The 25207-nt window shown below is 46.1% G+C and overlaps 1 protein-coding gene across 10 annotated transcripts in view; it reads left to right on the plus strand.

Annotated features, from left to right (window-relative positions):
• Positions 1–25207, plus strand: part of LOC110485619 (gamma-adducin) — a 143834-nt gene that overhangs the window by 105665 nt on the left and 12962 nt on the right. For 9 of the 10 annotated variants that reach the window (XM_036949240.1, XM_036949239.1, XM_036949241.1 and 6 more), the window contains 8 exons: positions 3591–3840; positions 12536–12674; positions 14521–14672; positions 14987–15067; positions 20202–20351; positions 20888–21031; positions 21391–21489; positions 22658–22834. In XM_036949240.1, the coding sequence (XP_036805135.1) occupies positions 3631–3840; positions 12536–12674; positions 14521–14672; positions 14987–15067; positions 20202–20351; positions 20888–21031; positions 21391–21489; positions 22658–22834 (1152 nt within the window). In that variant the 5' untranslated portion in view covers positions 3591–3630. Of the gene's footprint in view, positions 1–3590; positions 3841–5844; positions 5864–12535; positions 12675–14520; positions 14673–14986; positions 15068–20201; positions 20352–20887; positions 21032–21390; positions 21490–22657; positions 22835–25207 lie in introns of those variants that run through there. The other variant, XM_036949247.1, reaches the window with a different exon arrangement.

The raw sequence follows: 25207 nt of genomic DNA on the forward strand, positions 1-25207 counted from the left end.
TCTTTCTCTGCTGCTAGGGTAACCCTCTTAAGTGGCCTGCGGTCATGTGACTGGAGTGATTGGTAAACAATCCCAGCTGTAGAGGTCTCTCGCTTTCTCGCTCAATTCAATTCAATGTTTTTTATTGTCATGGGAAACATATGTTTACATTCTCTCTTTCTGTCTCTGTCTGTCTGTGTGTGAAAACAGTTCCAGCTGTAGTGGTCGCTCTCTCTTGGGTGGAAACCTCAAGCCATCTGGTTGAGGCCAGCCTGCTCTCTACCCCTCCCATCTCCAATACTGCCCCTCCCATCTCCAATACTGCCCCTCCCATCTCCAATACCGCCCTTCACATCTCCAATACTGCCCCTCCCATCTCTAATACTGCCCCTCCCATCTCTAATACTGCCCCTCCCATCTCTAATACTGCCCCTCCCATCTCTAATACTGCCCCTCCCATCTCTAATACTGCCCCTCCCATCTCTAATACTGCCCCTCCCATCTCTAATACTGCCCCTCCCATCTCCAATACTGCCCCTCCCATCTCTAATACTGCCCCTCCCATCTCTAATACTGCCCCGCCCATCTCCAATACTGCCCCTCCCATCTCTAATACTGCCCCTCCCATCTCTAATACTGCCCCTCCCATCTCCAATACTGCCCCTCCCATCTCCAATACTGCCCCTCCCATCTCCAATACTGCCCCTCCCATCTCTAATACTGCCCCTCCCATCTCCAATACTGCCCCTCCCATCTCCAATACTGCCCCTCCCATCTCTAATACTGCCCCTCCCATCTCTAATACTGCCCCTCCCATCTCTAATACTGCCCTTCCCATCTCTAATACTGCCCCTCCCATCTCTAATACTGCCCCTCCCATCTCTAATACTGCCCCTCCCATCTCTAATACTGCCCCTCCCATCTCCAATACTGCCCCTCCCATCTCCAATACTGCCCCTCCCATCTCTAATACAAGGCTTAACCTAAAGGCGATCCGCATGCTTCCCATCTGGACCGGTTCATGCATATATTCTGACTACATTTTGTGACGTTTTGGTCTTCGGCAACAGTTGTTTTTTCCCAGCTGTTTGTACACACAACTATTTTTCTCGAGGCAGGCCGAAGAGAAATACTGCACGGAACATTTTAGTCACATGTAGAATTGGGTGACTATTTTGAGGAAGTGTATACTGGCTACGGCATTTCAAGATGGACAAACGGTATTGCCGCTTTTTGCTTTTTCAAGCGTAGGTCTTTGAAGAGAGTATGTGAGCACACTCTCCTCGTCGCCAGCTGAACTGAAGCATTCGGAAGCCTTTAACCTCCACAGCCACGCCGCAAAGCAACCTGGGAGATGGTTTCTTACACTCTCTGTCAATTCATAGCGTCATTAAATCCATGGCCCTTTTGCAGACGTTGTTGTGCTCTCTCCTTCATTTGGCATGACAACAAGTGGTTCAGGAGAGTCAATAACACATGACGTACTATAGTTGTTTCCAACTGTTGTGTGTTGTCATGCCAACTGGAACAGGGTGAGGCAACAGTCAGGGGAATGTATTCACTAACCCAGTCATGACCCTGATGGGCTAACAAAATATGAGTCTTTCTCTCTCTCGTTCGCTTTGTTTGTCTTTCTTTCCCGCTCTGGAGCACGTTCCGTATAGATAACTGTGTGTGTGTGTGTGCGTACGATGGAAACAAAAATCTGTCCAGAGTCAGAGCGGGTCCTGACTCCTGTTGCTGGCGTCAGATCGTTGACCAATCAGAGAGCAACTTTTCCCACAGCAGACGACCTGATAAGATGAGCATCCTCTTCCTGCTTGGCAGACACGTTGCTGTTGTTTCCTCTCTGTCCGTCTGTCCCCTGTGGGACATGTCACCTGTTATCCTGTACGTCTGTCTGTTTATCTCTCTGTTTGAAGAGTAATGTCATAGGAATGGCTTCTTCAGAAAAGGTAATGGTCAAGTGAATTGACTTTGTATTGACACTTGACCTGGGGCTCTGCATACTCATGTCTCACTGTCTGTTTAGCATGCAGTTTGGTTAAAGTGACTGTTGCTGTTCAGAGGATTTCACTTATTTTGCAGTGATAGTCCTCTTTGACTTGTCTGTTTGCCACTAGTTTGGATGTTTTTAAAGTCAGTGGTTCATGCTAGTTTGGATTCCTTTTAGTTGGAACAGTTGTTGCCCACAGGAATAGACTTAGTTTGTGTGCATTCATAACTTGGGGCTCTGCATCTGTGCTCAATAGTAGTTTGCAACAGGACTTAAAACTATTGTTTTCCCACAGTCTGGTAAATGAGTCTTCTGCAGAATAAATGTTCCCTTTGGGGTGATAAACCTTTCCACCACTACATGGGAAGTTGGGAACTACATGTTCTGGACTTGTTTTTCAACATATCTGTCCTATTTCCATTGTTTTTCAACATATCTGTCCTATTTCCATTGTTTTTCAACATATCTGTCCCATTTCCATTGTTTTCAACATATCTGTCCTATTTCCATTGTTTTTCAACATATCTGTCCCATTTCCATTGTTTTTCAACATATCTGTCCCATTTCCATTGTTTTTCAACATATCTGTCCCATTTCCATTGTTTTTCAACATATCTGTCATATTTCCATTGTTTCTCAACATATCTGTCCCATTTCCATTGTTTTTCAACATATCTGTCCCATGTCCATTGTTTTTCAACATATATGTCCCATTTCCATTGTTTTTCAACATATCTGTCATATTTCCATTGTTTCTCAACATATCTGTCCCATTTCCAATGTTTTTCAACATATCTGTCCCATTTCCATTGTTTTTCAACATATCTGTCCTATTTCCATTGTTTTTCAACATATCTGTCCCATTTCCATTGTTTTCAACATATCTGTCCTATTTCCATTGTTTTTCAACATATCTGTCCCATTTCCATTGTTTTTCAACATATCTGTCATATTTCCATTGTTTCTCAACATATCTGTCCCATTTCCATTGTTTTTCAACATATCTGTCATATTTCCATTGTTTCTCAACATATCTGTCCCATTTCCATTGTTTTTCAACATATCTGTCCCATTTCCAATGTTTTTCAACATATCTGTCCCATTTCCATTGTTTTTCAACATATCTGTCAAATTTTCATTGTTTCTCAACATATCTGTCCCATTTCCATTGTTTTTCAACATATCTGTCCCATTTCCATTGTTTTTCAACATATCTGTCCCATTTCCATTGTTTTTCAACATATCTGTCCCATTTCCAATGTTTTTCAACATATCTGTCCCATTTCCAATGTTTTTCAACATATCTGTCCCATTTCCAATGTTTTTCAACATATCTGTCCTATTTCCATTGTTTTTCAACATATCTGTCCCATTTCCATTGTTTTTCAACATATCTGTCCTATTTCCATTGTTTTTCAACATATCTGTCCTATTTCCATTGCGTCTTTTAGTTTAGTTCAGTGTAAAACCGCTGTCACACAAAGCAATTTGGACACAATTACTGTTGCAGTTACAGGATGCAAGTGACATTTTCTCAAGCAACTTGAATGATGCATGATGCAACTCAAACTGTCAGATCTCTATTCTAAATCTCTCCCTCTCTCCCTCGTTCCAGTGAGAAGCTGAGCTCGATCAGAGGAGCGTAGGAAGCAGGCATGAGCGCAGGAGGCCATCACGCCGTGGTGACCACCCCTCCCACGCCCAGCGGCGGTGGAGGAACCGGTGGTCCTAAGGAACGATACTTTGACCGCATCGACCCCAACGATCCCGAGTACCTGAGAGAGAGGAACATGTCACCTGACCTCAGACAGGACTTCAATATGATGGAACAGAAGAAGAGAGTCACACAGATACTACAGAGTCCTGTAAGTAGGAGAGAGAAAGAGGGTGGGGGGGGGGGGGAGTCACACAGATACTACAGAGTCCTGTGGGGGGGGGGGGGGGGGGGGGGGTAGAGAGGAGAGTCACACAGATACTACAGAGTCCTGTAAGTAGGAGAGGGGGGGTAGAGAGGAGAGTCACACAGATACTACAGAGTCCTGTAAGTAGGAGAGGGGGGGTAGAGAGGAGAGTCACACAGATACTACAGAGTCCTGTAAGTGAGGAGTAGGACTGTGGGGGGGGGGGGAACAGAGGTGCATCTGGCCTGAAGCTCATTTTGACATCAAGAGGACAATTGACATTGTTCACCAGTTGTTGGGAATTGGACATTCTGTCTGTGAATGAGAGTTCCCCTGCTTTTCTGCCGGCGGCTGCCATGTCAAACCCCTTGGGGGATAACACACTGACGTTGTAACGGAGACCACAGCAACACTCCAGCAGGCAGCAGACTGTTTCAGCCCAGCAGACGCAACATTACTGCCACAGATTCTATCTAGCCCTGCAACATACAGAATGCCCTCTGCTGTTATCTGTCAACTCTGTAGTCTGTTCTCCAAGCCCCTAAATCACTCAGATACACCTGCTTGTTTACCTGCAGGTATTGACTCAAGGCAGGACATGTCTGTAGCTCAGGTTCATAGCTTTTGGCTGAGTGTGTGTGCGTGCGTCTGTGTGTGTGTGTCCGAGTGTGTGTGTGTGTGTGTGTGTGTGTGTGTGTCCGAGTGTGTGCGTGCGTGCGTCCGAGTGCGTGCGTCCGAGTGTGTGCATGCGTGCGTGCGTGCGTCCGAGTGTGTGCATGCGTGCGTCCGTGCGTCCGAGTGTGTGTGTGCGTGCGTCCGAGTGTGTGTGTGCGTGCGTCCGAGTGTGTGTGTGCGTGCGTCCGAGTGTGTGTGTGCGTGCGTCCGAGTGTGTGTGTGCGTGCGTCTGAGTGTGTGTGTGTGTGTGTGTCCGAGTGTGTGTGTGTGCGTGCGTCCGTGTGTGTGTGTGTGTGTGTGTGTGCGTGCGTCCGAGTGTGTGTGTGTGTGTGTGTGCGTGCGAGTGTGTGTGTGTGTGTGTGTGTGCGTCCGTGCGTGTGTGTGCGTCCGTGCGTGTGTGTGTGTGCGTCCGTGTGTGTGTGTGCGTCCGTGTGTGTGTGTGTGTGTGTGCGCTGGTGTAGCCGTGTTCTATTTAAAGCGTTAAATGGGATCCACATTCAACACATGCCACCGCGGGGTCTTTGGCGCGCTTTTATACCAGCTGTCGAGAGATCAGGAGACGAGCACAGAGTCTCTCTGCTTTAAACTTCACCGGTGTGTTTAGTGTGTGTGTGTCTTTTGTCTGAAAATGTCTATGTTGAAGGGTTGTAAATGTGTGTGTGTGTGTGTGTGCCTGCCTACGTGAGTATGTGCGTACATGTAACTGTGTGTGTGGGTGTGTGGTTTTGTTTTGATTGTGTGTGAGCCACAGCCTAAACCTATGAACTAATGACAGGTGATGTCCCGGAGGGCATATTGTTGTCATCTGTCTCATGTGGGTTAGCTGGTTCCAACACTAGTGTAACACTACTCTATCACAACAACAATAAACATCTCCCTCCAGCACTCTGCCTTTCCATCTCTTTCTTTCTCTCTCTCTCTCTCCTTTCTCTCTCTTTCTCTCACCCTCTCTCTTTCTCTACCTCTTCTTTTTCTCTCACCCTCTTTCTCTCTCTCTCTCCCTCATTCTCTCTCCCCGTCTATTCTCTTTCTCTCCCTCTCCCTGCATTCTCTCTCTATTTCTTGTCCTCTCTCTCCCTCCCTCGCTCTCTCTCTGAACATGGGGTTAGTTTATTGTGTTACCAGTGTGTTTCAGGGGAGAGCGATGTCAGCTCATGTTTTCTCGAGACAGCCCATGAGAGAGACTATATTTAAAGACTGATCTAGACCAGAAGGAACTAACCAGTTTGCTGAGCACAGCTGACTGGCTGTCTAGTGCTGCAGGCATAGTGCTATGTACACAATACCATATGGATAGAAGCTGGTGTTTTCTGTAAGATGGAGGCTTGTTGTTGTTGTTGTTGTAATCAGATCACAATTGTAAGCAGTGTGCGTGCTGTTGGGTTGTGTATATTTACTGCTACTGCGGTTTGGGAGAAGGAAGCAGTGTGCGTGCTGTTGGGTTGTGTATATTTACTGCTACTGCGGTTTGGGAGAAGGAAGCAGTGTGTGTGCTGTTGGGTTGTGTATATTTACTGCTACTGCGGTTTGGGAGAAGGAAGCAGTGTGTGTGCTGTTGGGTTGTGTATATTTACTGCTACTGCGGTTTGGGAGAAGGAAGCAGTGTGTGTGCTGTTGGGTTGTGTATATTTACTGCTACTGCGGTTTGGGAGAAGGAAGCAGTGTGTGTGCTGTTGGGTTGTGTATATTTACTGCTACTGCGGTTTGGGAGAAGGAAGCAGTGTGTGTGCTGTTGGGTTGTGTATATTTACTGCCACTGCGGTTTGGGAGAAGGAAGCAGTGTGTGTGCTGTTGGGTTGTGTATATTTACTGCCACTGCGGTTTGGGAGAAGGAAGCAGTGTGTGTGCTGTTGGGTTGTGTATATTTACTGCCACTGCGGTTTGGGAGAAGGAAGCAGTGTGTGTGCTGTTGGGTTGTGTATATTTACTGCCACTGCGGTTTGGGAGAAGGAAGCAGTGTGTGTGCTGTTGGGTTGTGTATATTTACTGCCACTGCGGTTTGGGAGAAGGAAGCAGTGTGTGTGCTGTTGGGTTGTGTATATTTACTGCCACTGCGGTTTGGGAGAAGGAAGCAGTGTGTGTGCTGTTGGGTTGTGTATATTTACTGCCACTGCGGTTTGGGAGAAGGAAGCAGTGTGTGTGCTGTTGGGTTGTGTATATTTACTGCCACTGCGGTTTGGGAGAAGGAAGCAGTGTGTGTGCTGTTGGGTTGTGTATATTTACTGCTACTGCGGTTTGGGAGAAGGAAGCAGTGTGTGTGCTGTTGGGTTGTGTATATTTACTGCCACTGCGGTTTGGGAGAAGGAAGCAGTGTGTGTGCTGTTGGGTTGTGTATATTTACTGCCACTGCGGTTTGGGAGAAGGAAGCAGTGTGTGTGCTGTTGGGTTGTGTATATTTACTGCTACTGCGGTTTGGGAGAAGGAAGCAGTGTGTGTGCTGTTGGGTTGTGTATATTTACTGCTACTGCGGTTTGGGAGAAGGAAGCAGTGTGTGTGCTGTTGGGTTGTGTATATTTACTGCTACTGCGGTTTGGGAGAAGGAAGCAGTGTGTGTGCTGTTGGGTTGTGTATATTTACTGCTACTGCGGTTTGGGAGAAGGAAGCAGTGTGTGTGCTGTTGGGTTGTGTATATTTACTGCTACTGCGGTTTGGGAGAAGGAAGCAGTGTGTGTGCTGTTGGGTTGTGTATATTTACTGCTACTGCGGTTTGGGAGAAGGAAGCAGACTTTTATTTCTTCTTCTCAGACTTAAAATGACTGGATAATTTATAGAGCCTCCCTGATTCCAAACCCCTGTGAGAGGAGAGGAAGTGTTTCATCCATGCTTTCTTTCTGTTGATGTTCTCTTTAACTTTTAACATCTCGTTCTAAAGAACATTAGAAAAGCAACGTTTTTATGTTTTGGTTTATTTACTTTATCTCAACGTTGCCTAGCTAGCTTTTGGTTTGGCATTTACGTTATCTCAACTTTGCCTAGCTAGCTTTTGTTTTGGCATTTACGTTATCTCAACTTTGCCTAGATAGCTTTTGGTTTGGGATTTAGGTTATAGAGCAATATTGCTTAGATGACTTGTGTGCTGACATTTACATTATCTTTCAATGAGAGACCGAGAAGAAGAGAGAGACTGAGAGACAGAGATAAAAAGAGAAAAATAGAGAGAGATACAGAGAGTGAGAGACAGATTTCAGCTGCACATTCAAGATGATGCTGTACTGAAGTATTGATGTTAGGTGTTGTGTCTTTGCCATCATTAAACTGAAGACTTATTTATCAAATAACTCTAATTATTATTACGCGATTAAACTGATTAATCATGTAACTAATTATTATTACACGATTAAACTGATAAATCATGTAACTAATTATTATTACGCGATTAAACTGATTAATCATGTAACTGTAATTATTATTATGCGATTAAACTGATTAATCATGTAACTGTAATTATTATTACGCGATTAAACTGAATCATGTAACTGTAATTATTATTACGCGATTAAACTGATTAATCATATAACTGTAATTATTATTATTACGCGATTAAACTGATTAATCATGTAACTGTAATTAACTAGGAAGTCGGAGCACCAAGGAAAATATTCAGATTATAAAGATATAAATATATGAAAGTTATTAGGAAAATTATATCTGATCACTTAGTCTTCTGACTAATGAATTATTCTTTACCTCACGTTAGTCTCATTCCAAACGTTGTAAATTGTTAGTTATCTGCACGAAGGGAAGTGGGGGTCGACTGAGATGAGACACGACAAAGTTGATCTTTATAACAATTGAAATGCTAATCCTTTGCACATGAACGCTCACTCATTCGGGAATAATTGCAATCAATATATATATTTACGCTCAGTGTGTCATCGGGATCTCTGTTGAAAAGTTTGTTTCTGTTGGAGAGTCTGTCCGTCCTCTCGCTCTCTCTCTCTGTCGTGGTTAGAATGGATAGTTCAGAGTAACATTCATTCATGTCGTTATAGAATAGATGTTACAGCGGTTGTCAGTCTTCGCGTTCAATGATACCGAATTCCTAGCTGGAAACTAGTAATTATTATCAAAGACTTGTTCTTATTCTGTCGGTATCGATAGTCTAATAGTTTAACCACGTGGTATGGTTAAAAGATTCAGCCATCTACTCAAACCTTAGCTTATACTCAGGTTTATGGTCTCCTCTCAAACCTTGGCCCTATCGTTATCGAGGTAAGCTGGTCTCAACCTTAGTCCTCTCGTAATTGAGAGAAACATGGTCTGGTGATAGAAAACCCGGGTGGGGCTTTCATTCGGAAGAGCAGAAAATGGCCTGTCCCAGGATGCCCAACCATAACTGTGCTCATGGGCGGTCCTCTGATTTAGTTAAACTCCAAAGGGAATTGGAGTTTCCTTCATTAAACAGACCAAAATCACATTACACAATTTCACAAACAGTATCATCCTCACTCATTTATCTTATACAACAATTAGATGTAAGCCTCATAACTGAGGCTATTATATAAACAGTGTTATGGTAATGTGGCCATATTTTGTCTCCCATGAGTTTCACAAAATTGTACCAAACGGACCAGTTCGTAGCTGGATTCTTCAACCAATCTTTTATACCTTCTCCAGAACATAAATGTTGTTCGAACCTCAAGTTCTGTGAGGTGGAAGAAATTCCTTTTGTTCTCTCTATGAAAACTCAATCTCTCTCTATACTGTGGCCATGAGGAGACAATCTCCTCCAGGAATGTACGACCTGAGGTCGCAGCATCCTGAGTGTAGGAGACAGAGAGAGGGGGATAGTGATCGCTGTACCCAAAGAGGGCAAAGTCATGACATAGGCTAGGCAGTACAAACCCCCAGGGAGGAAAGCGCTGGTCTAAAGTAGTGCACTATATAGGGAGTTGGGGGCTGGCTGGGATGTACAGTATTTCTATTGGTCTGCCAGACAGTTCCTCCCTGCAGGCAGTGTTGCAGCTGGAATGGGGGACCGATTTTTACTGACGCACACATCAATATAATTAATTGGCTGGCACTTGCTCTCTCGGTCGCTCTCTCTCTCGGTCGCTCTCTCTCGCTCGCTCGCTCTCTCTCTCGCTCTCTCTCTCAATTCAATTTAAGGGCTTTATTGGCATGGGAAACTAATGTTAACATTGCCAAAGCAAGTTAACATATGTCTTTCTCTCTCGGTCTCTCGCTCTCTCTCTCTCCCACCTTGCAACACAGTCCACATGAAAGAGTATCATTGTGCTCACTAAACTAGCAAGGCTGTTGGGAGTGTGTCTAGTTGTAATTACAGGCTATTCTATGATTCACTTGGACCATGGTGTGTGTGTGTGTCTATAACTGTGAGTACTTATTTGACCAGATTGTGTGTCTGGATGGGGTAGTGGTGTCATTAAAACTGTCAGTGGTGACGTAAAACCCTTTCATCACCTCCCTCACACACAATACGCGCGATAGCAAACCCAGCTACAGTCTAGTCATAAGTGTCTGTTGTCCTTTCCCACGCTACAGGGTTCATCCCAGCGCTCTTACCTGTCTGTCAGCAGCCCTACAGTCAGCAGGAAGAGGATCATCCCAACAAATAGATAGTTGAATGCGAGGCTGATTTCTTTTAACAACACGTTAGGTAATACAGAAATATTACATACTGTAGATGTGTAACATTTATACATGGAAGGCTTTAATATAGTGCTGTTTATGGCTTTGTCACACAAAATATAAGTCTTTATTCTGATACGATTAAAAGGGAGAGTCTTTGGAGTGTATCCTGAAAGAGATTTCTTTCTCACAGTGACAGCTATTGGAACAGCTCCAATCTGCATGTCTTAATAATGAGAGAGAAGCTCAAAGACTATATTAAAGACACCATTTTGAAAGATGAATATCTCTTTGTTGTGAATGCACACGGAATCCTCTCTTCCTAAGCCTGACCGTCCAACCAATCACACACGTCCTCCCATACGCTCCAACCAATAACTGGAGAGACGTGGCTCGTGAAAGTGGGAAAGCTCTCTGTGACCGTGGCTTGACTTTTCAGTTTAGTGTTGTTTTTTCTCAGGCAGGATGGTGGACAGCTATTCATGTCAAGAGAAGGACCTCAGGCCAGCTTGATTTAGATTTGGGCTCTGGCTGTTTGTTTCAACTCAATGTTAGGACAGTGTTATGGCACAGGGTTGCCTTGTGGGTTTAAACACACACACACACCACAGCAGCTAGCTAACATGCTCTTCCGTGAGCTGTATCTGTGTTTTATTGTAGTCTCTCTGCAGAGGATTAGAGGGTCGGAAAACGTATGATCACATCCACTCTGTTAGATGAAGGTGATGGGGATGAAATCCCTGCCGCTCAGCGTTATAATCTGTCTTTGAACACATCACAAGCTCGCACACTGCAAATGCCTGCCACAGTGTGTGTGTGTGTGTGTGTCATACACACGTGCTGGCCTTTCCGGTAAAAGACTATTAAGACTGATGCAGATTCAGAAGTAATGAAGGCAGTTGTAATCAAGTTCCGCACACAGGATCCCCCCCAGGCCTGATAAATAGAACCATGGGAACAGTATGGAGTTTATGACAAGTCTTTTCACTCCAGCCTGTAACAGCACAGTCGACAGTATAATAGAAACGTCCAGAACAAACCTCAAGCCCAGCAGACACCCTATCCACATCCGCACCACTGCAGTGCAGCAACCAGACCTAGCCAAAACCGTCACTATGGCAACAGGGCCCGAACGACAACGGAATGTTTGGCCTCGACTCAGAACCCCTCAGAACCCCTAGAGTTATACTGGCTCTGTGTTCTGTTCTGTGTTCCCGGGAGATGCTGTAGAGATTTTACAATACCACCCCCACAAGGGGGGAAATGAATCGACCCGATCCCATCCGCAAACAATAATGGACTATCCCATGGGGCCAGCCGGCTGGGGGGGGTTAGAGAAGAGTAGACGGTCAGAAATGTTTTGTGTTTAGGGCGAGACTCTGGTTCTATACCCAGGCTGTTGTGGAGCTGACTACTCTTATGCAAGTGTGTGTGTGTGTGTGTCTGAGAGACATGGAATAAAAACATTAATATTGGATGTGTTCCTATTTAGGAAGTCATTGTACTGAAATGGTGTCACGTCCTATTTCTTCCCCCTCTCTGAATCTTGTTTTTAAGAGATGCGCTGTAAGACGTTTATAAGAGTTGACCCAGGTCACTAAGTAACGGAACAACGGTTCCTCTCTTGCAAAAACAACAATTGCAACATGGTGGCCGATCCCGTTGTCAGTTAGTCATTCTATACAGTCTTTCAAGCTATTACTTGTTTATTACAATTCAGTTTATTGGCTTTTGATCTCTTTTTATAGTATATATAGCTAACATTTTATATGTAAATAGGGATTTTTCTGATTGATGTGTTTCAGTACATCAAGACTAACCGTGCTATTATAAACAGTTTCTCTCTCAAATTATAGTGTTTTTTTTATAAAGAGATAATGAGATGTAATGGGATATCAAAGTTATTGCCTTAGTAACTCTTGTACTGAGGTTAAATCTAGCCAACACTGTGGTAAATCTAAGCCCTGCTGTTGAAGAGTGTGTGGGCGGTGTGTTTGTGTGTGACTCGCCCCAGTTCCCTTGATCCTCAGCTCTACCTGTCCTAGTTCCAGTTGTAGCAGTGCTTTGGAAGCAGCACTGGGTCAGTCAGGAAGGGAGGTGAACAGAGAAAGAGATGGAGAGGAAGAAAAAGAAGACAGAATGGGGTAAAGAAGGGTGTGCAGCAGTGTGTGCCTGTATCAGTACTGCTGTAAGTAGTGCAGGGGGGACTTGAGGATGTGGAGATTACAGAAGGATAGACCTCTCTGTCCCTGGTCAGCCAGCCAGTTTAGACCAGTCAGTCAGTCTGGGTTTACTGAGAGAGGGACACCCACGGACCTCCAGTCTAATCTGTGATTAATGTTTCTCTCTTCTTCTTCATTTTCTCTCTCCCCCTCCCTCTCCTCGTCTCCAGGCCTTTAAGGATGAGTTGGAGGGGCTGATTGAGGAGCAGAAGAAGAAAGGCAACAACCCCACTGGTCTCCTGGCCCTCCGACAGATCGCTGACTTCTTCATGTCTTCATCCGTGGCTGGCTTCAGCACCTCACCCCTAAGTAAGTAGTAGTGTTGGTACGGCCCCTAACCCCCATCTGTAAGAAGTAGTGTTGGTACGGCCAGTAACCCCTCTCAGTAAGTAGTAGTGTTGGTATGGCCAGTAACCCCCCCCTCAGTAAGTAGTAGTGTTGGTACGGCCCCTAACCCCCCTCAGTAAGTAGTAGTGTTGGTACGGCCCCTAACCCCCCTCAGTAAGTAGTAGTGTTGGTACGGCCAGTAACCCCCCTCAGTAAGTAGTAGTGTTGGTACGGCCAGTAACCCCCCTCAGTAAGTAGTAATGTTGGTACGGCCAGTAACCCCCCTCAGTAAGTAGTAGTGTTGGTACGGCCAGTAACCCCCCTCAGTAAGTAGTAATGTTGGTACGGCCAGTAACCCCCCTCAGTAAGTAGTAATGTTGGTACGGCCAGTAACCCCCCTCAGTAAGTAGTAGTGTTGGTACGGTCAGTAACCCCCCTCAGTAAGTAGTAGTGTTGGTACGGCCAGTAACCCCCCTCAGTAAGTAGTAGTGTTGGTACGGTCAGTAACCCCCCTCAGTAAGTAGTAGTGTTGGTACGGCCAGTAACCCCCCTCAGTAAGTAGTAGTGTTGGTACGGTCAGTAACCCCCCTCAGTTAGTAGTGTTGGTAGGGCCAGTAACCCCTCCTCCCCTTTGTGAGTAGTAGTGGTAGGTCCATTAGGGCACGCTGTAGCAAAGTAAAATGAAAATGAGCATTTCTTATTGAATGTTCAGGTAATCCCTCCCTGTTTCGGGTCCGTTTTTCAGTTTTCTTCCGTTTGGTGCCTAATGAAAACAATCCTGGTGGTACGGCCCGTAACCCCCCTCAGGAGGCAGTGCTGTTGGTACAGCCCGTCACCCAGGCAATGCCCAACTGCCACTCACTGAAGCTGCATACCATACGATTGACTTTCAACTAGGCCAATATTTTGAACTCTATTGTTTTTGAAAAATGGAGACTTCCAAATCTGTATAGACACACACACTTGGTAGAACGCACGCTCATACACAGAAACACACACTATCTATCTAGTGACCTGTCCCTCCTAGCTGACTCTGGAAAAGCCTGGCATATATTGCTCTGTTCAGTCCAGGTTTCCACATGTGAAATCTGTTTCCAATCATGCAATTACAGACCTCGGAATGTGGAACTAATGATCAATTACCACGACAACCACTGAAATATAGAGTCCTCAGTTATACCTCATATATCCCATAATATGTCCACATAATAACACCACTAATCTCAGCAACCAGCGGAAAGTTACGGAATTTGCTGTAATTTGTTGAAAAGGAATGAAAAGGATAAGATTGTCAAGTATTATTTATTACTTAGGAAATATGTGAAGTAAGATGATTGAATTATTTAAAATGTACTGTAACTACATAGAATTGTCTTTGATATGAACATTGCCAGTGTCAAAGGATGGCTTGTTGCTATTTGTGTCCACTGTCCAGTGTAGAGCACTCTATAGTAAATCAGTTGGTTAGATGAGACGGATCCAGATGCATTCTACCGCTGTCTCGGATGGTTATTATCGGTTATTAACTGATCTGAAATCTGTTTAGTATCTTGTCTCTCTAATAAAATATGTATTGAATGATTGAATTGGTTTCCTCTTAGAACAGTTGATGTACTTGGTAGAATGGAGAGAACATGGTCTGTCTCCATTCCCAGGCTGCAGGTAATCTAATATGCAGGCTGTGTGTATTGATTGTTAATGATTCATGTCATTATTCATATTGATAACTATACAGAGAACAAGAGAGCTATCAATCCCCATACTCAACAATAAAAAAAATCATTTTTAACCGTCTCTGCTTTGCTTTCTCTGCTCACCCCCTCTCCAGGCCTTGGAATGGTCACTCCCATCAACGACATGTATGGAGTGGAGTCTACCACTCTGGTGAAGGGGGAGAAGCAGACACGCTGCAAGCTGGCCAGCCTCTACAGACTGGTGGACCTGTTCAGCTGGGCACACTTCGCCAGCTCCTACATCACAGTAAGAAATAAACCTTGCACTAACCTCATTCAGAACTGTCATAACCGTGTCATAACTCATTATAAACCTATTCTGTAGAACTGTGTTTTGAGACATACTGCAAGCAGGTATGTGTCATCTGAGTTCTGTCTATCCCCTGCCTACAGGACTACCCTCAGGATGTGTTTTCAGGACACATACAACTGTGTGCCCGTCCTTTTGTTTGGGAGCAGTGTGTTTGAGCATCAGGTTCCTAAAGTTTTGTTTGTGTCAGCAGCAGCAGCACTGTGCAGTTTCAAGGTCATAACAAGGTGTTTTAACGTTGTTGTGTCCAGGTCCGAGTCAGCAAAGAGCAGGACCACATCCTCATCATCCCCAGAGGACTGTCATTCGCTGAGGCGTCCGCATCCAACCTGGTGAGTCCAATCACAACGCACCAGGAAGCACATGCACCCAATAACAAACAACCAACCAAGCCTGTACCCAGTCAGGAGTGAGCTCTCTTTTTAGACGTGTGCTGGACTGTGTTCAGTAGTACCAAACAGGATAAAAGGTTTTGAAATGGAAGAGCAACTATCTCTGATATTGTCCAATAAGAATGCTCATTGTCCTTCTCCAATTCAAACCGTTTTATCCCATTTGGTCCTACTGAACACAGCCCAGGTTGGAGGTGTAGTCTGTGTGTTTGTGCCAGTAAGCCAATGTACTGCGCCATGTGGAGTAAAAGGTTTCTGGCAGCCCTTCTCATAAACCCAGCACAACAGCGCCAACACTTAATCAGCCGTCTATTTCCTTGAATTATTTGAGAGAGAACTATTGGATTAGCAGAAATCTAACATTCTGGCACAGAGGCTGACACTGGTCTGTGTTTAGTCAAGCCATGGAGGTCAGGGGAGTAGAGTAATGTGCTTGATATGGCGAATACAATGTTATCCTGCAGTTACATTACTGTATCTCTTCATTGGTGAGATTGGGATATTGCTGACTGTGGGAATTCCTACAGTATGTTACTTTTTGAAGAGTATTTTATCACTGACTCTTTGTTGCGTCTGTGATTGTCCATGTTATTGTCTGACTGGCTGCCATGTTATTGTCTGACTGGCTGCCATGTTATTGTCTGACTGGCTGCCATGTTATTGTCTGACTGGCTGCCATGTTATTGTCTGACTGGCTGCCATGTTATTGTCTGACTGGCTGCCATGTTATTGTCTAACTGGCTGCCATGTTATTGTCTGACTGGCTGCCATGTTATTGTCTGACTGGCTGCCATGTTATTGTCTGACTGGCTGCCATGTTATTGTCTGACTGGCTGCCATGTTATTGTCTGACTGGCTGCCATGTTATTGTCTGACTGGCTGCCATGTTATTGTCTGACTGGCTGCCATGTTATTGTCTGACTGGCTGCCATGTTATTGTCTGACTGGCTGCCATGTTATTGTCTGACTGGCTGCCATGTTATTGTCTGACTGGCTGCCATGTTATTGTCTGACTGGCTGCCATGTTATTGTCTGACTGGCTGCCATGTTATTGTCTGACTGGCTGCCATGTTATTACCAAAACCACCCTGTCTATTTGTCATTGTCTCTGGTCCAGTGTCAGTGGTGGTAGTGAATGCTGGGTAATGTTGATGTCCTTGTCTAGTTTTGGCTCAGACTGGATCAGTAACTCAGTAGAGAAAGAGAGAGCGCAGAGAGACCGAGACAGACAGCGGGAAGATCTCAATTGCATTCTCCTCTCTCCTCATCTCCTTCTCAAAACCTAATGGAGGAGAAAGCCAGAGGTCCCTCCCTCCACTCCGACCTTCTCCTCCAATTGGTTTTGAGAAAGAGACGAGGCAAGAGGACACGAGGAGAATGCAATTGAGATCTTCCCAGAGAGAAGAGTAACTAGGCCAAATGTCATTGTGAATAGATGCAGAACTCTTCACTCCGATGTTAACTTAGTGATGACTGAATTGAATGAAGAATGTTGGTACAGTGCCTTGCGAAAGTATTCGGCCCCCTTGAACTTTGCGACCTTTTGCCACATTTCAGGCTTCAAACATAAAGATATAAAACTGTATTTTTTTGTGAAGAATCAACAACAAGTGGGACACAATCATGAAGTGGAACAACATTTATTTGATATTTCAAACTTTTTTAACAAATCAAAAACTGAAGAATTGGGCGTGCAAAATTATCTTTACTGTAGTACTGTAGTCACACACACATAAGCTTTGTCTCTGTGAGATGACTGAGACTACTATACTCCAGCTGACTACTATACAGCTGGCTACTATACTCCAGCTGACTACTATACAGCTTGCTACTATACTCCAGCTGGCTACTATACTCCAGCTGGCTACTATACTCCAGCTGACTACTATACTCCAGCTGGCTACTATACTCCAGCTGGCTACTATACTCCAGCTGACTACTATACTCCAGCTGGCTACTATACTCCAGCTGGCTACTATACTCCAGCTGGCTACTATACTACAGCGGGCTACTATACTACAGCGGGCTACTATACTCCAGCTGGCTACTATACTCCAGCTGGCTACTATACTCCAGCTGGCTACTATACTACAGCTGGATACTATACTCCAGCTGGCTACTATACTACAGCTGGATACTATACTCCAGCCGGCTACTATACTAGAGCCGGCTACTATACTAGAGCCGACTACTATACTCCAGCTGGATACTATACTAGAGCCGACTACTATACTCCAGCTGGCTACTATACTCCTGCGACTACTATACTCCAGCTGGCTACTATACTCCAGCTGGCTACTATACTACAGCTGGCTACTATACTCCAGCCGGCTACTATACTAGAGCCGGCTACTATACTAGAGCCGACTACTATACTCTAGCCGACTACTATACTCTAGCCGACTACTATACTATAGCTGGCTACTATACTATAGCTGGCTACTATACTCCAGCTGGCTACTATACTCCAGCTGACTACTATACTACAGCTGGCTACTATACTACAGCTGGCTACTATACTCCAGCGGACCACTAGCTGACTACTATACAGCTGGCTACTATACTCCAGCTGACTACTATACTCCAGCCGGCTACTATACTCCAGCTGACTACTATACTCCAGCTGGCTACTATACTCCAGCTGGCTACTATACTCCAGCTGGCTACTATACTCCAGCTGACTACTATACTACAGCTGACTACTATACTCCAGCTGACTACTATACTTCAGCTGACTACTATACTCCAGTGGACCACTAGCTGACTACTAAAGGCCTCTTTTCTCTTTTTTCCTTTCCCTCTCTTTCTCCACGGGTCTGTTATGGGTTTGAACTCATTAGGGGGAAGGTTTTAGAGGTCGAACACCATTGACTTCCTGAGAGAAAGGAAGTCATCCAGAGCTCAGTGTGTGAGAGGTCGCTGTGTAGTGAAAGGTCACAGGGGGGTCAGGGTTGATATTCTGGGCTCTTGCGTGGCTCAGCTGTCTGAGCTAGAAGGTGAAGGAGAGGATACCTGTAGGAAGACAGCTGGCCCTATGATTATGTTTGATTATGTTTCATTAGTAGTTAGTATGGGAACTGAGAAGGTAAGAGACATTCCACTCCGTTAGCGCTCATGATCTTTGATACGAGGATTAGTTTTTTGATGGAGAGTTTGTTGGATCATCGTTGTTGTTGTTTTGAAAGGATTACCTGTTTGACTCCATGCTCCAAGCCAAACACCCAGCAGGCACTCCTTCTGATCAGCTGGGCATTCACATCCAAACACAGTCCCTCTCTCTGACGTACCATACTCCCATTACAGGGTTTATTCAATTTAGCCACATCGAAAAGCAATATGAAGCAAGGATCTATTCGCTAGCTAGTGGATGATCTATGTGGATTCTATGTGCATCCCAAAAGGTACCCTATTCCCTACCTTTAGACCAGAACCCTATGGGCACCCTGGTCATAAGTGGTGCACTATGTAGGGTGCCATTTGGGACTGAGACTGTTACATCCTCGAGCTAGCCTTCCTCTAACCCTTGAATTGTCCCTAGGGTATGATGCACTTATAAAACACTTACATGACATTTAATACAGTAGATGTATACTCAGAAATCAGATTTCCAAATTAGATTTGGGGATCATTTTAGTCTCACAAGAGTTGGGTCACAATAAGTAAAGAATTCTGGCCAGCTGCTGCTATTGAAGTTGGATGGTCTCCATTGAAAACAGTACAGCAGAGAGAGGGGGGGGGGGGGACACCCCCTTCTGGCTGAACTGTCCACTGAGATTCACGTCATATCTGGGGTGGGGTCAGGAGATCAAAATGTATCTCTGTGATTGGTTCAACTCAAAGGACCCCAAGGAATTCAAGGATATGTGAACATGTGGGTCACCTCTTCTCTATGTCTAACAAGCTGATAGCTACCAAGGGGTCTGCTGCCTTTGTACGTCGTTGTCCCAGAATGCAAACGTGTCATCAGCCTGCGTCACATTTCATATTCAACTCAACAACACTTCCCTCCATTATTTTTAGGACTGCTGTGCACACGCATACAGTAGAACTTGAGCTGTTCTGACGTCTGATTGGCAGACTTGTAGAGGGGGCCGGACACTGAAGGATGTGATTGGTCTCTTACAATCCAAACATGTGATGTAACTCATTAGTGTTCGATCGGCTGGTCTGGTCTGTTCGTCTGACAGCTGCCACGTTAGACATGGTTTACTGGTTATTTCATCTAACTGGACAAACGAATCCATTCGACTGGTGTTTGTCATCCTCCCACTGTCCCATATGGCTGTCAGGCTGGAAAACAGAGTCGGACATTTCATATTCAGAGTCTGTAACAGTATACAGTACATATTTAGCCTGGTCATCTGGTGATTCTGTAAGTACAAATAGATGTTAGATTTATACTGAACAAAAAAGATAAACGCAACATGCAACAATTTCAGTTTTTACTGAGTTACAGTTCGTATAAGTCAATTAGGCCCTAATCTATGGATCTCACATGACCGGGCAGGGGTACAGCCATGGGGGGGCCTTGGAGGGCATAGGCCCACCCACTTGGCAGCCAGGCCCACTCACTGGGGAGCCGGGCCCGTCCAATCAGAATTTGTTTTTCCCCACAAAAGGGCTTTATTACAGACAGAAATACTGCTCAGCACACCACTTTGGCTGTGTTGTCTCATCATAATTTGTTGTGTATGGAGAACTGGCTGTACTCTGTCCTTTCCTCCTCTCTCTCGCTCTCTCTCTTTCTGCTCTCCAACCCTCTTCGGTAGCCGGTAATCTAATGACACATGGTCATGAAGTTCTCATTGAGGACATACAGTATCAAGACCAGACACGGTTACCATTCCTTCTGTACATTTCCTGATGATGAGTGTATGAACCATTTTAAATTGTTATTACCTCTTTATATAGCTAGCAGATGTCTCCCTCACAATATATATGTATTCTTCTCAAGGGAAGTGATTCACATGTTTGTGTATGTAAAACCATACATGTGTATTTTGTGTGACTGTACAATGGCTAATGCTCTTTTCTCTCCTTCTGCCTCTCCTCTCTCCCCCCCTCTCTCTCCCAGGTAAAGCTGAACATCATCGGGGATGTGATTGACCAGGGCTCCACCAACCTCAGGGTTGACCCGTCAGGCTTCAGCCCTCACGCTGCCATCTACTCCATCAGGCCAGACGCTCGCTGCTGCGTCCACGTGCACACTCCTGCCACCGCCGCCGTGAGTCACTTTTCAGTCTGTTTAATCATTCAGGATCTTACAGGAAGAAATGTTGTTTAAATAGGCCTGACTTTTAGACACATATTGTCCACATTGTGATGTTTTCAAGCACACAGTGATTTATAATGCACTGTGTGATGCTGTAAATGTTCATTGCCAGTTTCTCTCTCTCTTCTGGCTCTGTCTCTGGCTCTGTCTCTGGCTCTGTCTCTGGCTCTGTCTCTGGCTCTGGCTCTGGCTCTGGCTCTGGCTCTGGCTCTGTCTCTGGCTCTGTCTCTGTCTCTGGCTCTGTCTCTGGCTCTGTCTCTGGCTCTGGCTCTGGCTCTGTCTCTGGCTCTGTCTCTGTTTCTGTCTCTGTCTCTGGCTCTGGCTCTGGCTCTGGCTCTCTCTCTGGCTCTCTCTCTGGCTCTCTCTCTGTCTCTCTCTCTGGCTCTCTCTCTGTCTCTCTCTCTGTCTGTCTGTCTCTGTCTCTCTCTCTTTCCATCCTCCAGTGTCTGAATAGTTCTCACATCTCCTCTCCCTCCTTGTCTCTCCAGGTGTCGTCTATGAAGTGTGGCATCCTGCCCATCTCTCAGGAGGCCTTGATCCTGGGTGATATCGCATACTACAACTACCAGGGTAGCCTTGACGACCAGGAGGAACGCCTGGCGCTGCAGAAGGCCCTCGGACCCTCAGCCAAGGTAAAGATCTAGGATCAGATTACCCCACCCCAAAACGTGATGTTAATTGCTAGTTCATGGGATGCAAAGCTGACCTTAGATCAGTGGGTAAATCAGTGGGACTGCTTTGACAGGACTGTTTTCTAGCTAGTGTACTGTAAAAACAGTCCTGGTGATCAAATGTACGAGCTAGTCAGCCAGCCTTAATGGCATTGAGGTTACTGTGGTTGTGTGTCTCCTCTCTAGAGTCATCGACTGGTAAACTATGGAGGCTAATTACCATACTGGGGAATATGGTCTCGTTAGATGTAACTGTCCTCGTCTATGGTTGTGTTGTGACCGTTGTATTTGACCGTGTGTTGTGACCGTTTGGTGATCAGGTGCTGGTGCTGAGGAACCATGGAGTGGTGGCTCTGGGGGAAACCATCGAAGAGGCCTTTCATTACATCTACAACGCTCAGTATGCCTGTGAGATCCAGGTATACACACACACACACACACACACACACACACACACACCCTGAACCCTGGACCTCACTCTCATCAAACAATAGGTCAATGAACTCAGTAACTCGTTTAGATCTAGATTCTACAGACATTTACTGTTCTGTTCTAACAGAGATTTCAGTAACCTCTCACGCCTTCGATTCTGCAACAACACGACGTCACAATGGCTGTTATCTTCCTCTAACGCTTATTAGTGATGCTGTTCCTGTTTTGGTAGTTTCTGTATTTTCAAAGGAAAGCCGGAATGTAATTTATGGGGTTGTTAAACATCTAGAGGGAGAGTAAACGTGAAGACGGCTGGAGAGAAAGACTGGCAGGGAAACAGAGAGGTTGTGGTTCAAGCCCTATAACATCCTACACCGTCTGAATTAGAAGAGGGAAAAATAGCATTTTAAATGGACTGTATGTTACCCCACAACAACACCAGCAGGGCCGCTTGAATGGAAAGTCAATGATTTCCAGAGTTTTGTTTGGCAAAGTGTGTTTGTGTTGTGCGCGTGTGTTTGTGTGCGCGTGTGTGTGTGTGTGCATGTGCGTATGATATGTGTGCGTCACTGTTTGTGTGCCTGCTTGCCTGTGTGCTGTGCGTGTGTGTATGCAGTTTGTAAATATGGTAGACATTACGGTGTGGGGGTGTGTGTGTGGGTGTTAACGCTGACTGCTGTAATAGGTGCACCAAATCCCTATTTGAATCTCGGCCTCAGAGCCAAACAAAACATTAATCCAACCTAACAAAGCCTGCTTAATACCTAGAGATTAACCTCAGGCTACGGTGTGTGTGTGTGTGGCTATTGCAAAAAAAGTGACCTTGTATAAAAACTGTAAACTGTAATACCTCCCTGGGTTGCATTTCTCAATTGTCTAGATTCCTCTCGATAGAACTCGAAATGGCTCATTTCTCTTTCTCCCTCTTTCTCTTTCTCCCTCTTTCTCTCTCTTTCCCTCTCTCTCTCTCTCTCTCTCTCTCTCCCATCTCTCTCCGTCCTTCCCTCTCCCATCTCTCCCATCTCTCTCTCCCCCATCTGTTCTCTCTCTCTCCCCCATCTCTCTCCCTCCTTCCCTCTCCCATCTCTCCCTCTCCCATCTCTCTCTCCCCCATCTGTCTCTCTCTCTCCCCCATCTGTCTCTCTCTCCCTCTAGGTGAATGCGGTCTCGTGTGCTGGCAGCGTAGACAACCTGATTGTGTTAGATGCTGAGAAGTATAAGTCTCGGACCCATGCAGTGGCCGATGCAGCGTCTGTCAACATGGGAAGCCCACACAAGTGGAAGGTGGGAGAGCTGGAGTTTGAATCTCTCATGAGGATGCTGGATAACCTGGTGAGTGGTTTACACTGACACACACACACACACACTCTCCTTTCCCTGCTACACACACACTCCATCCCCCCTCCACACACACACACACACTGTAATCTACATTACTATATAACATCATTGCTGTGACAGTGACTCCTAGCTATGCCATATGTGCAGTTGGCACTAGCCACCAAGGTCATGGGAGGAAGCGGGGCTACCACCCACGCTACCCAGGCTATGAGTTGACCTGCTGGGCTGGCCCTGTCCCAGGTGCCCCCCTCCTGCCTCTGACCTCCAGGTTGTGTAACTAACAGGGAAATGGAATTCATGGACAGTGAGTTGGCATCCAACAGATAGTGTACAGTCCTGCCCTCATTTCCTCTGTCATTACTGTTTCTGGGTCATCAACTGGATCTATCACTCCATAAAGTACAGTACATCACTGGTCCAGTGCAGCTGTGCTGGGCCCTGTAGGCTTGGGACTGGGTCAGTGATCTATGGTCTGGGCCCTGTAGACTTGGGACTGGGTCAGTGATCTATGGTCTGGGCCCTGTAGACTTGGGACTGGGTCAGTGATCTATGGTCTGGGCCCTGTAGACTTGGGACTGGGTCAGTGATCTATGGTCTGGGCCCTGTAGACTTGGGACTGGGTCAGTGATCTATGGTCTGGGCCCTGTAGACTTGGGACTGGGTCAGTGATCTATGGTCTGGGCCCTGTAGACTTGGGACTGGGTCAGTGATCTATGGTCTGGGCCCTGTAGACTTGGGACTGGGTCAGTGATCTATGGTCTGGGCCCTGTAGACTTGGGACTGGGTCAGTGATCTATGGTCTGGGCCCTGTAGACTTGGGACTGGGTCAGTGATCTATGGTCTGGGCCCTGTAGACTTGGGACTGGGTCAGTGATCTATGGTCTGGGCCCTGTAGACTTGGGACTGGGTCAGTGATCTATGGTCTGGGCCCTGTAGACTTGGGACTGGGTCAGTGATCTATGGTCTGGGCCCTGTAGACTTGGGACTGGGTCAGTGATATATGGTCTGGGCCCTGTAGACTTGGGACTGGGTCAGTGATCTATGGTCTGGGCCCTGTAGACTTGGGACTGGGTCAGTGATCTATGGTCTGGGCCCTGTAGACTTGGGACTGGGTCAGTGATCTATGGTCTGGGCCCTGTAGACTTGGGACTGGGTCAGTGATCTATGGTCTGGGCCCTGTAGACTTGGGACTGGGTCAGTGATCTATGGTCTGGTCCCTGTAGACTTGGGACTGGGTCAGTGATCTATGGTCTGGGCCCTGTAGACTTGGGACTGGGTCAGTGATCTATGGTCTGGGCCCTGTAGACTTGGGACTGGGTCAGTGATCTATGGTCTGGGCCCTGTAGACTTGGGACTGGGTCAGTGATCTATGGTCTGGGCCCTGTAGACTTGGGACTGGGTCAGTGATCTATGGTCTGGGCCCTGTAGACTTGGGGCTGGGTCAGTGATCTATGGTCTGGGCCCTGTAGACTTGGGACTGGGTCAGTGATCTATGGTCTGGACCCTGTAGACTTGGGACTGGGTCAGTGATCTATGGTCTGGACCCTGTAGACTTGGGACTGGGTCAGTGATCTATGGTCTGGGCCCTGTAGACTTGGGACTGGGTCAGTGATCTATGGTCTGGGCCCTGTAGACTTGGGACTGGGTCAGTGATCTATGGGCTGGGCCCTGTAGACTTGGGACTGGGTCAGTGATCTATGGTTTGGGCCCTGTAGACTTGGGACTGGGTCAGTGATCTATGGTCTGGGCCCTGTAGACTTGGGACTGGGTCAGTGATATATGGTCTGGGCCCTGTAGACTTGGGACTGGGTCAGTGATCTATGGTCTGGGCCCTGTAGACTTGGGACTGGGTCAGTGATCTATGGTCTGGGCCCTGTAGACTTGGGACTGGGTCAGTGATCTATGGTCTGGGCCCTGCTGGAACTCTGACTGGGAGGCTTCATAACAACACCAGATCCCTCAAGGATCAGACACTGCTGAGCTTACAGCAGAGACTCCTTCCCTTCTCTCTGTCTCTCTCCGTCTCCCTTTTCTCTCCCTTTTCTCTCTCTCTCTCTCCCTTCTCTCCCTTGTGTCCTCTTTCTTGCCTGTCTTTTTCACCTCTTTCCTCTCCTCCCTCTCTCTTGTGTCCCCAAGTCTCTCTTCTCTAACTGTTACTTGTCTACTCTCTTCTCACCTCTGTCCTCTGTATTCTCACCTCTGTATTCTGTCCTCTGTATTCTCACCTCTGTCCTGTCTTATTTCCTCTCCTCCCTCTCTCTTGTCTCCCCAAGTCTCTCTTCTCTAACTGTTTGTCTACTCTCTTCTCACCTCTTTCCTCTGTATTCTGTCCTCTGTCTTCTCACCTCTGTCCTCTGTCTTCTG

This window comes from Oncorhynchus mykiss, chromosome 17 (assembly GCF_013265735.2).
Source record: "Oncorhynchus mykiss isolate Arlee chromosome 17, USDA_OmykA_1.1, whole genome shotgun sequence".
Classification (NCBI taxonomy): domain Eukaryota; kingdom Metazoa; phylum Chordata; class Actinopteri; order Salmoniformes; family Salmonidae; genus Oncorhynchus; species Oncorhynchus mykiss.